We start from the raw sequence: 15,022 nt of genomic DNA on the forward strand, positions 1-15,022 counted from the left end.
AAAGGGGAAATCGACAGTAACACAATCATAGTAGGGGACTTTGACATCCCACTTTCACCAATGGACAGATCAACAAAAATGAAAATAAATGAGGAAGCACAAGCTTTAAATGATACATTAAACAAGATGGACCTAATTGATATTTATAGGACATTCCATCCAAAAACAACAGAATACACTTTCTTCTCAAGTGCTCATGGAACATTCTCCAGGATAGATCATATCTTGGTCACAAATCAAGCCTTGGTAAATTTAAGAAAATTAAAATCATGTCAAGCGTCTTTTCCGACTACAACACTATGAGGCTATATATTAATTACAGGAAAAAAACTGTAAAAAATACAAACACATGGGCTTCCCTGGTGGCGCAGTGGTTGAGAGTCCGCCTGCCGATGCAGGGGATGCGGGTTCGTGCCCCTGTCCAGGAAGATCCCACGTGCCGCGGAGCGGCTGGTCCCGTGAGCCATGGCCGCTGAGCCTGCGCGTCCGGAGCCTGTGCTCCGCAACGGGAGAGGCCACAACAGTGAGAGGCCCGCGTACCGCAAAAAAAAAAAAAAAGAGCTGCAGCCAACTTGTGTTGGCCGCAGCCGCTTCCTCTTTAGAGATGGAGAGCAACCTCCACGCTCCTTTAGGGCTTGCTTTCAGTTTCTTACATTCTAGACTATTTTGGGTAAGTTGCCAGAGTTACTTCCTAAAGAAAAAAACTCTTTCTATCATTCTGTGCAAAACCTCCCTTCCAACTGCTTATGCACTAAGTCTGAAGTCATTCTTGAGCATGGCTCACAAAGTCTTCCTGGTCTTTCCAGGGAGCTCCTCCAACTGCACCTCCCAGCCTGTCCTGAGCCCTACTCTTAATGACTCCACCCAACTCCTCTTAGTTTTCCCAGGTCTGGCCCCGCCCACGCTCCACCTGTGCCTGCCCTGCCTCCACCTCTTCCCCCGGAAGCAGTAAGTGGCAGGTCTGAATTGAGTTCAACTTGCTTGGTCAGTTTGTTCATCTGTCCCGTAAAATGAGAGATAATATTCATAACTCTGCACCATGATTTTGGTGTTAGTATGGCGAGTGGAAAGAACTCAGATAAACGTGAGTTCACGTCCTGCATTAAGCACTTGGGAGCCTGTGATCTTGGCAAATTCCCAAGTCTCTTTGAGACTGAGTCCCTCCTCTGGTGAGGGGAGGAACCATCGCCCTTCATGGTTCATGGGAGGATTTAATTAGACAACACTTTCAAGTGTTATCATTTAATCAGAATGTCAATACGGTAACTGACTCACAACTGTAGCAATAAGATAGCATAAATAATTCATGTTAATCATTGGACTATGGCAGCTTTGGCCTAGCACATTTCTTGTATCTAATCACATTATCAGTCATATTAAAAACCTGCAACAGTTTCCCCAGGATGAATTTAAAAGCAGTTTAGCTTCCTGGGAGCTCTTTGGAGACGTGTGTTTGTGATGGTACAGCTTCTAGGTAGGATGGGAGCATCATGACAGACTACTCTTTGTTCCTCTTATTTATCACAAACTCTTGTTTAAGACATTCCGTCAGAAAGGATTTGTGGAAGAAAGTTAATAGATAAACAATTTTTCACAATTTGAATGACATTTCTATATTTTGGTGTTTTCGTCTATAGTACTGTAATTAATGTAGGTTAGATCAACAGGAGAAGAAAGCACTAGGTAAAATGCAGGGAAAAGAGATTGAAAGCAAAAATCACACAAAAGGTAGGTGTAAGTGAAATAAGAGGAACCAGTCTGGGCAACAGAATGGAAAGTGGGAGGAAATAGCACAGAAGGAGCATAGGATTTTGAGTCAGAATCCGAATAGGGTGGGCACTTTTTTGGGTGATTAAGAAAAACCTACCAAACAAAGATACCCCTCTGATAAAGTGAATAACCATACTTACTACCATTATGAAAGTTTTGCCAATTCTGATTTTTCCTTAGAAATTTCTTAAAAGTGGGAGTAAACATGTTCTTCATTAGTGTCCACGTAACACGGTTGGAAATACAGCTAAATATTTCATATTATATATCTTGTGTATTCTCAAAGAGTTCATATTTTACTAATGTATGTCGTTGTAATTATTATGTCAAAAGTCTGTGGCTTTGTGTTTATAATTCCTACTTGTCAAATGCTCCATGCTTTTAGGATGTATCCAAATATACTTCCTTCTTGGTTATTCCTTTATTTTTTTTAACCCCTCCCCACTCATAGGAGGCAGGTGGACTGTACTTGATTGCTCAGGGAGTGTAGAGCTCAGAAGAACCTTTGTAGAAGAGTCATCTGCCAAAAATAGCCAATGGCAAAAGCCAGATGCTTGAGAAAGAGAATATTTTTGAAACTTGGTATGCTTTTTTGAATTTGAGCATCTTGGCTTGACTGTCAACACCAAATACTGAAGGACACAGAGCACTGAGCCTTTCCACAGCCTGTAGGGAAGGTCAAGCTTGCTTTCCTGAACTTGGTGATGGCTGCGTGTGACAACCTCCTGTCCCCTTGGAATTTAGAGCTCCTTAGGGGAAGGAGGAGGTGGGGATCATTAGAGAGTGGGGCTGCCCAAGCAGAGGTGGTTAGAATCTTAGATTCTAACGTGCAGCCCAAGGAAAGGGCATGACTCTGGCAGAAGCCACGTGCTCTGCATGGCACCAGGGCCCTGGTGGCTGTGGGTCTGAGTCAGCCCCACATCTCCCTTGCTTCCCGACACAGGAGGAAGGACCCTTGAGGTTTCCTAGGCTCTCCTGAGAAGGCTGGGTAGGAGCAGACAGTCCGTGTGAAGCGGCCTCTTGCTTGGGTGGGAAACGTGGGTTATCTGGCCGGGTAGCCGGAGAAGGTGGAAGTGTTTACATGCTTGGGTAGGTGCCGATGCCCACGCCCAGAGGAACAAGTTACATCTCACGAGAAGCTGGCAAAGTTACGTAGATAATTCATCTCTCTACCTGCCCCCTCACGTGGATGTTTCCGAAGCTGCCCTCGAACCTAAAAGCTTTTGGGCAGAATTGGAAAAGTGTGGAGCAGATAGACAATTCTTAAGTGATTAAGATTGTATTTTTTAAAAACATGCCTGATTTTTAAACCAAGCTATTTCGAATTAGCAAGTTTATCGGCCTGCTATTTTATGCAGGAGTCACGAGCTCTGAGTTGAGTCACAGCAACATAAAATTTCATTTTCTGCACATCTGACTGTTGAATTAAGTAAACAAGGAGCCCCTTAAATGGAGGTGGCCCTCAAGCCATGGCAGCAGAGGTAAGCAAACGAAAACCTAAGCCCATAAAGCCCTCAAGGTCATGAAACCAAAGAGCTGGGACAACCGATCAGAAACAGCTGACTAACTTCTAAGCAGTAGCCAAGCAACGATTTCCTCACTTGGTCTCTGCAACTTTCTCTGTATGTCTCCCACTTCCCTTTCCAGTTTGGTGCTGTTCAATTCAAATCCATTTTGCTCACATAAACTATTAAAAATTTTAATTTGCCTCAGTTGATCTCTTAACATGAGATTTGTGGCCTAAAAGTATGGAAATTTGATATTATATACGATATCTGGTTTGGGTATACTTAATACTAAAGATGGAACAAAACTGTTGGAGTGTGTGTGTGTGTGATAGTTTATAACATTTCCCACCACCCTCAAACTTCATGACAGAGAATGCTGGCATTGCCTTTTGACCTTCTTCTGTGAACTCCTCCTCTACCAAGGGCGTTCTGAGGGAAAAAAAGGGCAAAGAATGTTTTCTCCTGAAAAATGAGTCAGAATAGAAAGGAAACTTTGTGCCCAAGAACAGCAGAGAAGTGTGTAGTGTTGGGAGTGTAGCAGGAGTGGAGGCTGAGTGATGGGGAGATGAGAGGAAGATGGGGGTCCAGGCGGCCTTGGATTGGACAGAAATCGGGGTATAAAGAGGCAAAGTCTCCTGGGCATAGAAGACAGATGGACAAGAAGGGAGACCATGGGATTTGATAAGACTCCTTTTAGGAGATCACGTGTAAGGGGCTTTCTTTAACTCCTTTCAGAGGAGTTAAAGAGGAGTTGTTCTAGATGAGTGTCTTTACCTACGAGCCCACTCCAGGCCCGTACCACATATAATGGCTTTAAAGGGTTACACTAACGTCATCGCCAACACATACACCTTGTCTTGTTCCTTCCCCTGTCTACATCACGGCCAGCTGGGTGGTTTCATCTCTGAGGGTTCGCTTTCTGTCTGCAAACACGATTTTTATTCCGTACCACGTGGCATCATTCTTTCTTTGCTCTGTAACATGCACCTTGTTAAATTCCATTCTTGATCAGTCCTACATTCATCCTCCATTTGTCTATTCAGGCATTCATGATGACTATTCCACAGGCAAACTGTTGAGGGGATACAGTAATAGTAACATGCTTGGCCTTGACCTATCTGTTCTCATTTTAATTTAATAATTCTAGCTCGTGTTTATGCATGTCTATCTAGTAAGATATACATTATATCTGTCTTAGATTCTGAACTAAGGAACTTCGGAGGTAATGACTGAAACGGATCATGAGATTATATGGAAGCTACATAAACTAGCTTAGAAACTTTGAAAAAAGATGCCTAAGAGCCAGCAGCACTACAAAAGGATTTGTACAGGGTTTTTTTTTTTTTTTTTCTGATTATACTGAATTTGATGAACAAATGAGTTGCCACATTATTTCAGGTCAACACTGGGGACAATTGCTCAGTTGCTGAGAAAAGTTGCTGAACTTCAACAAACAAAAACTATCCCTTTTTCCAGGGAGCACAAATTGTTGTGCTGTGAGCTCAGAAGATCAGGGGTAGGGACTGCAACCAGAAGGGCAGAAATAAAAATCTATATTTAATGTAGCCAAACCAGCCACCTCTCCCGATCTTAACACAAAGAGGGGGGTTAAGTGGAGGTCAGGAGAAGCTAACAGACAGCCTGACTGCTGACGTCTTCTCGTCTAAGTTTGAAATGTGTGAGAACGCAGAAACATTTATAAAGCATGAGGCAGTTTTGCAATTTCCAACAAATCGGCCACAGCTAAGAAAGTCAAAATGGCAAATCTTCTAGACCATTAAAAATCAGTCAAACATTTCCAGCCTGCTCTGGGAAAAGCCTATTAAAATATCAAAAGGCTGGGGTGAGCAGCAGAGGATGAGAGAAAAGGCTGAACAAGAAAGATGAGGATCAGAGGCTTTGTGAGTGAACTCGATGGTGGCGTGATTGGTGTCCTCAGCGCCCGACACACCTCAGAACTTAATCAGTTATTTCACTAATTTATACTTGCAGTATGTGTCCTGCGTGAAGGCTTCCAAAAAAGCCTTTCTCAGCTTCTCTGATTTCTCCCAGTAGATCCAGGTACACACATTTATAAATTTTGTTCAGAATGTGTCAGTTCATGTCCATTTGCGTATCTTGGTCTGTAACATTTTAATCTGAAATCTGTAAAGAAAGATGTATCTGTTGAAATGGCCGCAACTACAGAAATTTGCAGGGTCGTAACTTCCTTAACACTGCAAGGATCAGGTATTGGAACCATCTCGCTAAATACTGCAAAATTAGCCAAAAATGTCCATGAATCCCGGTAACTAACTGCAAAATGCGGTGGGAGGATGGGGTATAATGTGCATGTTGTGTGTTTAATAGGCAACTGTCCTCTGTGAAAGTGCGAATTCGTGAGGAGGGCATCTTAGGGAGAAGAGGTGGGTAGAAATAAGAATTCTGTGCAAAATTTGGAGCCAAGAGATTCTTTCGTGTGGATTTTGTCAGGAGGGGTGGTGAGCCTAAGGAATAGAGAGGACGGTTCAGATAAAAAAGGGGAGAAGGAAGAACTGGTTGATCAGATCTGGGAATCAATATCTGGGCCACTCAGGGGCCAGGAGGGGAGATGCTGCTGGGATTCTATGGGGATTTAAAGGAGGGGAAAGTGAGCACAGAGCAGGACCAAAACTTGAAGGAAGTGGGAGAGTGCCCGAGGAGACTTGCTTACCTTCCACTTTATCTCTCCATGCCTGGAGCCAAAATGCAAAGACAGTCTCACCCCACATGAAAAGTAGGACGGCGGACTGGCTTGGTAGCCGAGAGTTTACTACCAGCGTCGGGTTTACTTGCTACTGAAGAGTGAAATGTGAATACCTTTGGGGAGCATCACGCAGCAGCGAAGATGCCTTGCACGGCTTGTGTCAGCGTCCCTTCAAGCCCCATGATATTGGAAAACGCGTGAGCCCATCTCAGGAAATGTTGTCTGTGCTGCGGTGAGGCAACGGAGGGAAGCCAATGTAGGGGCCTCTATTCATAGGAGCAGAGTCTCACCTGCACCCCGTCTCTCTGGTACCAGCCTCGGCGTAGACGCAGAGACAGAAGACGCGATGATTTGGGGGGTGGAAGGGAGGAAGGAGTTATGGGAGGGGTTAAGCACATAGGTGTTTGGTGCCCAAGCTATTGGAGGGTAAGATAGAGAAAATAAAGCACCTGTCTTGAAACGAGAAGCAGTGAGATTCTGATCGTCTACCAACTAGTCCCGGGACGTAGACAGTTTTCTCCTGGACCCCTGCATGGCAATCTCAGTCTCATCCCAGCAGCACACGCCCAAGGCCTCTTTCACTTTAGCGGGACACCCCAGGGGCCCCATTCATTCATCCGCATGGCATGTGATGAAAACGCTCTACTTTAAAGACAAGCTAGTTGTCTGGGGAGCAGCATGGGAGCGAGGGATCCAGAGAGTGGAAACATCCATGGGCTCTGAATTTACTCCGACAATTTGAGAAGCCCCTTTCCTTAAACTTGGACCTGAGTGCAAGCATGGACTTGGGAAGGTGTCAGCAGGACCCTTCTCTCCTCTGCCCAGTCTATCCTTGGTTAAGAAAATGTTTATCTGCCAGGCAGGGTGTGTGAAACATGATGACACAAGGTCAGTGTATTGCGAAATCTTAATTTTTGAGGCTAGGATTTTGGTGGGTAATAAATGTAATAATCCCGGGTTTAATAACCCCAATCTAGGTTCTTTCTATTTAAAGGTGATGTTTTACCCTTCTGATTTTTCTTGCCTATCCTGTCCGTCTTGTCCTACATATGAAACTGGAGACCCACTTTTAAAAGTGAGTAAAGGATAATAAAGCTGAAAAGAAAAGGGAGCACAGGTATCTGGCCTCAATTTCTTCCTACATGAAGAGTGAGGGTGTTGTGCGCTGTGAGCTTTACATTTCCTTTGAACTCAGAAACGTCTAATTTTATAAAACTTAAATTTAAAAAGTACTTGACAGACATAAGAGGAAACTGTTTCATCAAGTTGCGATTCACTGAGGACTCAGACTGCTGGAGACGGAAAAAGAGACTTCATATAATGTTTCTTTAAATGAATTAGGTAAGAATCAAGAGAAAAAACTGTTGGGGGAAAATAGTGCAGCGAAATTGTTTTTCAGTGGATTCGAGCACGCAGTTGTGTGACCTTCAAGCAGACACTCAACCCTCTACCAGAAAACAAAAAGGATGATTTAAAATCTCAACTGCCTTCTAAAAGGAGTGAACCTTACTATTAGAGAATGTATCAGATTATCTGCTGTCCCTTTTCGTAGTAAATCATGTGGGCACCTTGACTAAAGGTGGGCCTGGATTTTGGGTTTAGAGACAGGGGCTAAGGAGAGAGGTCTGTGTTTTTCTTCACTATAGAATGAGAACTTGAGCTCCTGGGGCAATGTGGGTAGGGGGCAGGTTGAGGAGGAAGGATAGGGAGGGAGAGGGGGACAGAGGAGCTGGCAGAGTGACCAGAGTCCAGGGCTCCGTGTGGCCTGGAACAGCCAGTGAAAAAGCCGAGGGTCCTCCTCCCCCAAAATAATCTTCACATTTTTGGGGAGCACTGAAGATTTTAAAAAGACATATTCATTATTATAGAAGGCGTAAGAAATAAGGTGGCTCTAGTTAATTCAGGTAATATTGAAATAATTATAAAACAAATCTATTTAACAGAAAATCAAATCTCCAAATTATTATATAAACTACAACTATTTTACAGGAAAATGTCAATTCCTAACACAAATAACCAGAGATCCCACTTAATACTGTCCTTTTTTTCCACTCAACATTTACCTTTGCTGTGATAGAGAATAAAAACTGAATTTGAAATACTCACAACTTGCCCCTGTTTATTTCCAAAGAAGGAAACAGCTTTTGGTTTCAGTGATGGAGCCTAGTTATTCCGACCAGGGTGATGGGTGGGGATGCAGAGCTGAGAAGAGGAGAGAGTGTTGGACCACTGCGCGTGAGACAGGAAATAGGGCTGCTGCGACTGTGGACACAACGGGGGGGGGGGAATATCCAGGGGGCGGGAGAAGTGAGCTAAGATGAGAATGAAGTCACTATGTACTGGTACTTCCTGTGGGTAAAGCTCTGTGCCATGGGCTGTAAGCAAAAGTGCTTTCCAGGCAAAATCCTGGAACCAGTACAGTTGAGTCTAATTTTCTATTCATTCGCATTATTTACACATCTATCCTCATTCATCAATCCCCAGTGCACGATGAGAAATGTATGTAAAGCAGATGGTACTGGCCCATAGGAGGACATGCATAAATATGGAGCATGGATTTCTCAAACTTCCCTGGGGTGAGGACAGCCTGCTCTAGTAGAAACTTTGTTTAAGTTTGGATTTACCAGTTCTGTGACTTTGGGCTCATCAATATTTCTCTATTGCTTAATCTCCAAAATGGAAAAATATCTAACGTGCTTCATTAAAGGCCAGTGGGCTAGATGAGGGGATCTGTTCAGGTCCGTTTTAATTCTAAGATATTGTAGCTTTAGAAAGCATTAGCACTTAATCATGTTTTACTAGCGTAGGCCATTCAAGGACACAGACTTGGATTGAACACTCTTTTGCAACACTTACTAAGGGGTGATGCCAGGCTTGTGACTTAATATTTCTCATTTTCTGTTTCCTATTTTGTAAAGTGAGAATATCCCTTAAGGTTGTTACAGGGATAAAGTCAGATCATGTTTGTAAAGCATTTTAGCACAGTTTGTGGTCCATGGAAAGCTCTCGATAAATGGGAGATATAATGACCACCACATCCATAACCACAGTCCTAGAACTTGACACTAAAGTGGTACAAATGTGTACAGTTTGTTTGTTGGGAGATTTTTTTTTTTTTTTTTTTTTGCGGTACGCGGGCCTCCCACTGCCGTGGCCTCTCCCGCCGCGGAGCACAGGCTCCGGACGCGCAGGCCCAGCGTCCATGGCCCAGGGGCACAGCCGCTCCGCGGCATGTGGTATCCCCCCGGACCGGGGCACGAACACGCGTCCTCCGCATCGGCAGGCAGACTTCCAACCACTGCGCCACCAGGGAAGCCCTGTTGGGAGATTTTTGATTACTGTTTCAATCCCCTTACTAGTAACCGGTTTGTGCAGATTTTGTTCATTAATGTATGAATGCATAAAGAAGATGGGGCAGACATCCACAATGGATACTACGCGGCCGTAAAAAGAGAATGCAGTCCTGCCATGGATTACATTTACAGCATGGATGGATGTGGAGGGCATCACACTAAGTGAAGTAAGGCAGATGGAGAAAGCCAAATACTGTATGATTTCGTTCAAATGTGGAATTGAAAAAACAAACAAACAGATGAAGTAAAACAAAAACAAACTCATAGGCTTCCCTGGTGGCACAGTGGTTGGGAGTCCGCCTGCCGATGCAGGGGACGCGGGTTCATGCCCCGGTCCGGGAAGATCCCTCATGCCGCTGAGCGGCTGGGCCCGTGAGCCATGGCCGCTGAGCCTGCACGTCCGGAGCCTGTGCTCCGCAACGGGAGAGGCCACAGCAGTGAGAGGCCCGCGTACCGCAAAAAAAAAAAAACAAAAAAAACAAACTCATAGATACAGAGATTAGATGAGTGGTTGCCAGAGGGAAGGGGGGTTGGGGGCGGGTGGGTGAAATGGGTGAAGGGCGTCAGCTGTATGGTGATGGATGGTAACTAGATGTGGGGTGGTGACCACTCTGTAGTGTACACAGATGTTGAATTATAATGTTGTACACCTAAAAATTATATAATAAAAAATGCTTATTTTTTCAGACAAAAAATAAGCCTAACTAGAATACCCAACTCCAGGCATTTCAGTTTAATAGGTTTGTCCTAATGCGTGAAATTAAGCTTGCAAAACGATTTAGTTCACAAATGTAATAATTTGTTTATCTTTATACAGATGATGGTGCTGCATTTGCACAGACTTGTTAATTTTCTGTTTGAAACGTAAAGATGTGATTCCAAATTCATAGTAAGAACAATATAAAATTGTTAGCAACCTTAAAAAATGTCAGGTGAACTGTTATATACTCTGTAGTCTGCATATTGGAAAGTTTTTTCTTCCATCTTTTGGAGGTGGGTAAATATGCCAGTATTCTCCTGTTTGATGTACTAAAGGTCTGGTTTTTGTGTACTGACGGTTAGTTCAGGAAAGGCTCTTCCTGTCTTCTTCCTCGTGGTTAGAGAAGACAGTTGCTATAAGATATGCCAGTACTGGGACTCAAGGCAAAGACCAGGTGGTCTTGTAAGTAGCCACTTGGAATCCAAAAGTGAGGACCTACCCAGATGGGTTGGGCCTTGGCAAAATACTATAATAGATCAAGTTCATATCTGGGCCCTTCTATGTCCTATTTCCTTACTTATTACCTGCCTAAACAAAGTGTTAAGTAAAATGATTGTTTTTTGCTTGATGATACCATTTAAGTAATGAGTAAAGCATGTGCTGATAAAGACTTAGGATACAATTCTTCCAGGGGATTGTTCTATAACTTTTAATTTTGCGCTAGTTTAGACCCACAAGAAGTGGCAGAAATAGTACAAGAGGTCCCATATACCCTTCACCCAGCTTTCCCTAATGGAACCATCTTATCGTACTGGAGTACATTATCAAAACTCAGAAATTAACATTGGCACAATACAGCTAATTAGACAACAGATGGAGGAATTTTTTAAGAATAAAAAATTCTCAAAGCTGAAAGGAAATCTTTTCTGAATCTTAATGTCACCCCTCTCTGTGCACCCCTAGGTTTTTGCCCTTGTCTCACAGTTTGGTGACCCTAGATAACTTTCTCTCTCCTCCACTCTAACCCTTCAGAGCGGGGACCATGCTGTAGACACCCTTTAGTCTTATTGCTTATTAAAGTAACTGGCATTCGATAAATATTTTTGGTTAAAAGGCTGACTGATAATTGCTTAGGTCTATAAAGGGCTTTCCATTTTCAAAGCCCTGTGGTATACATTATCTCTACTGAGAATGTTCACGGTCTGGGAGAAAGAGCATAGACTACGAAAACATTCAAATCGTGGCATTTATTAGCTTGAGTCTTGTGACAAGGTACTGAATGTCCTTGGTCTTTCCTTCCTCATGTGCTTAATTGTATCTACCTAATAGAGTTGTTCTGAAGATCCAAGGAGGTCACTTAATGTAATAAAGAACCGGACACAAGGGCTCTGGGAGGTAGATAGGGTAAAAGACTTTATTGCCATTTTACAAACTAAGGCTCAGAGGGTAAGTTATTGTGGAAAAGTATAGAGCTAGTACAGGGCAGTGCTGTCAAGCCCCTTCAATCTTCCATGATAGCACACTGTCCTTTCAAGGCAACGGGAGAGTGGGTTAACAAACAAACCACTAACAACAACCATGGGGTTAGTTACGGAGATTTAAGACGCTGTCATTATGTGGTTTTCTTCTGCTATATGCCCAGGAAATCCTCTCATTGGTGGGGCTTGATGATGGGATAAACTAACTGGTGAGTCATGGGTGTGGGTTGCTGGGTTGGGGGCCCCTGTCAAATGCCCCTCCAGCCCACCCACCCTGTTGACAGCATGTAGCCAGGAGTCTTGCTTGCCCAATTCTGCTTCTGGAAGGCATGGAGGGAGGAGGTTGACAATGCATTACCAACATTTTTTAAAGGTCCAAAGATAAATTTAAAAAGTTGGAGGGTTTGAAGATTATCATCTTCATCACTATTACCTATTTTTTGCTCATGAAGATAATTTTTTATTGACAAAAGAGAACATAGAACTTTTTTACTAAACACAGAACGTTTTTACCAAATGACTGGTTAACACATTAGCCAAATTGCTTCTCTACCTGCCCTGAATACCTTTTACATTCCCTTGAATCCCTCATCCTAGAATGCCTATTTGGAAGTATTCCTTTGGCTTATTCAATCTGCTCATTTTATTGAAATGGGAGAGGAGATAGAAAAATATGTTATGGATTTATGAGGGTGTTGGCTGCAAAAGTCAAAACACTTGGATTATATTAGAAACATTCAGTTTTTGGTGATGGTGTGCACTTTGACTTTTCATCCTCTAGTTAAAAAATGGGAATGTCAGCAATAAGATCAGAGACGGAGAAAGCTAGGAACTAGAATGTTTCCAAAGGATTTGGAGTCATTTCCTTGGTTACATGCAACCCCACATCTTCGACTGACAAAGTGAGGTGTGCTAAGAGGTCAGGAAGACTGGAGATAAAGGAAAAAAATCACTTTGGTGCAGTGCATGCCATCAGCATTGAGAGAGTTAGGACTGAAATTTACTTTGAGGTATTCTTCAACAGAATGTTTTAGTGTAAATAAACTTCTGCAAACTTTTAAGAGACAGAGAAATGGAAACATGCCTATGAATTCTAAATTTGTTACAGCTTAATAATTCCCAGCATCACAAGGTATGAAAGGGACCCAGAAAGTTTTCTTTCTTGATTTGCTTTGACTTTCCTCATCATGTATTACCTAAGAAACATTTTATTTCTATTTACCTAATAAACTATCAATAAGGTTTAATGAAGAACAAACTTTTTCCTTTGATTAAAAAGCAGATTTTCTGAAAATAAAACATGTATACGGAGAGGAAGCAAAAGCTGTCATGATAGCCAAAGTAAAATGTCCATTTGGGCTCCTCATGTGTCTGTGGTTTTCATCGCTTTCTGCTTTCCCTGGTTTTTCTTTCAAGGAATAGTGAGAAACCGTGCTAAAAATAAAAAAAGGAGTTTTCTGAATGCATCTTTCCCTAAGGAGGCGTACCTATGATACAAATCACAAAGGGCTAGGATAATGAAGCGTTATAAACACACAGGAGCCGGGAGCAAATGTACAGACCTCCCCAGGATGTGTCAATGGGCACATTCCTTGAACACAATCTCTTTAAGGACCACTCCTCTTGAAATATACCATGGCTTATAAAACAATTGTTAATATCAAACCAATTGGTTGTTACGAAGCATAGGTTTACATGGCATGTTAGTATTCTAGTTTTTAGTATAAATACCAGAAATGTATTCAGAGGAATCATTCTGAAGTGAGATAACAGTTTTATCAGAAAAAGCAGTTGCACCTTAAAAGCATTCATGTCAGTAATAAACATTTGTACTTTTGATTATTTCATAAAATCCTAAGGTAGACAAAATTAAATGCTGAGCATACTTACAGTATTTTCCAAAAATCAAGATGTAGAGGAAGACAGGACCAGATGTCATTTCCTTCCCTCAGAGAAACTGATTAATGAAAGTGAATACAATTTGATCCTGGCTTCTGAGTCGCATCGGCTCACGGTGGTTGTGTGCTATTTCTGTCTGCAATCTTAGCAGCTACAAAGCAGCTGCTCCCCCCTCCTCTCCCCTTGACTCTCCCTCTCTCTTTCCATTCCCTCTTTTTTCTTTCTTCCTCTCTCAGAATCTCTCCTCCCCACCCGCCTTCTCCAAAGTCTTAATATCCTTCTTTACACACACACACACACACACACGCACGCACACACGCACGCGTGCACACACACACATGCACAGACAAAGCTGAGGAGGGATGAAAAGTTTCAGAGAACACACAGGCTCTTCTTGTTGACTCTAAGCATCATGCTTGCATGCCCTGTGACAGTCTACAAAGGAGGGTGTGTATGAACTCTGACAAATGTCTGAACTGATCAAAGTCATGCAGAGAGACAGAAATCGAGCTTGGAGATACATCAGAAGCCCAAAGTGTTTTTTCCCCTACGACGTGGGACTGGGAAATGGACAGAACTACACAGGGCAAAAATGCCTTTGTGGAATTAGCTATAAGGCAAGAATTAAAGAGTAACTTCCAGCAATCTTTTATGAGCTGTCTGAGTTTAGGCATTTGAAGGATAGGATATTGTTCAAAGAACAATCTAAAGGGATGACAAAAAAATCTTAAATTTTCTCAGACTTGTGAGTTTTACTACGGTGGAGACCACGCTGGGTCATTGGCTGTGGAGTAAAACCTTCCTGGGTTTGAGTCACAGTCTGCTTCTTGAGAGTTGTGGAGTTGCTAATTCTTGGCCGAGCCTTACCTCTCGGGAGGAAAACATCTCTCCAGCCAGGTAGCTGTGATGATCAGCACAGGGCACACTGAATGTCTGGCATGGGTTCTAGAGCATTGTGGGTGGTTACTAAACGGCAGCCGTTCATAGGATGATGACTTTTATTATTTTTAGCAGTGGGGGGAAAAAGCATGTAAATGTAAAGAACATTTGCATGGAATGCATTTTCTTTTTTATTTTAATTTTTATTGAAGTACAGTTGATTTACAATATCATGTTAGGTTCAGGTGTACAGCACAGTGATGCAGTTATACATATATGTGTATATATGTATATACATACATATTCTTTTTCAGATTCTTTTCCTTTATAGGTTATTACAAGATATTGAATAGATAGGGGCAGGACAGGAATAAAGACGCATAGACACATAGAGAATGGGCTTGAGGACACGGGGAGGGGGAAGGGTAAGCTGGGACGAAGTGAGAGAGTGGCGTGGGCATATATACACTACCAAATGTAAACTAGATAGCTAGTGGGAAGCAGCCGCATAGCACAGGGAGATCAGCTCGGTGCTTTGTGACCACCTAGAGGGGTGGGATAGGGAGGGTGGGAGGGAGACGCAAGAGGGAGGAGATATGGGGATATATGTATATCTATAGCTGATTCACTTTGTTATACAGCAGAAACTAACACACCCTTGTAAAGCAGTTACACTCCAATAAAGATGTAAAAAAAAAAAAGGTACTGAG

The 15,022-nt window shown here is 42.7% G+C and overlaps 1 protein-coding gene across 1 annotated transcript in view; it reads right to left on the reverse strand.

Moving 5' to 3' along the window:
* The window catches only part of RXFP1 (relaxin family peptide receptor 1), a 96,433-nt gene extending 82,672 nt beyond the window's left edge, over nucleotides 1-13,761 (reverse strand). Inside the window, exon 1 of the mRNA XM_022582231.3 lies at nucleotides 13,425-13,761. Within this exon, the coding sequence (XP_022437939.1) occupies nucleotides 13,425-13,473 (49 nt within the window). The 5' untranslated portion in view covers nucleotides 13,474-13,761. The remainder of the gene's footprint in view (nucleotides 1-13,424) is intronic.
* Nucleotides 13,762-15,022: the final 1,261 nt, after the last annotated feature.

This window comes from Delphinapterus leucas, chromosome 5, assembly GCF_059928025.1.
Source record: "Delphinapterus leucas isolate spDelLeu-1000000601 "Yukka" chromosome 5, BTC_Dleu_Yukka2, whole genome shotgun sequence".
Taxonomy (NCBI): domain Eukaryota; kingdom Metazoa; phylum Chordata; class Mammalia; order Artiodactyla; family Monodontidae; genus Delphinapterus; species Delphinapterus leucas.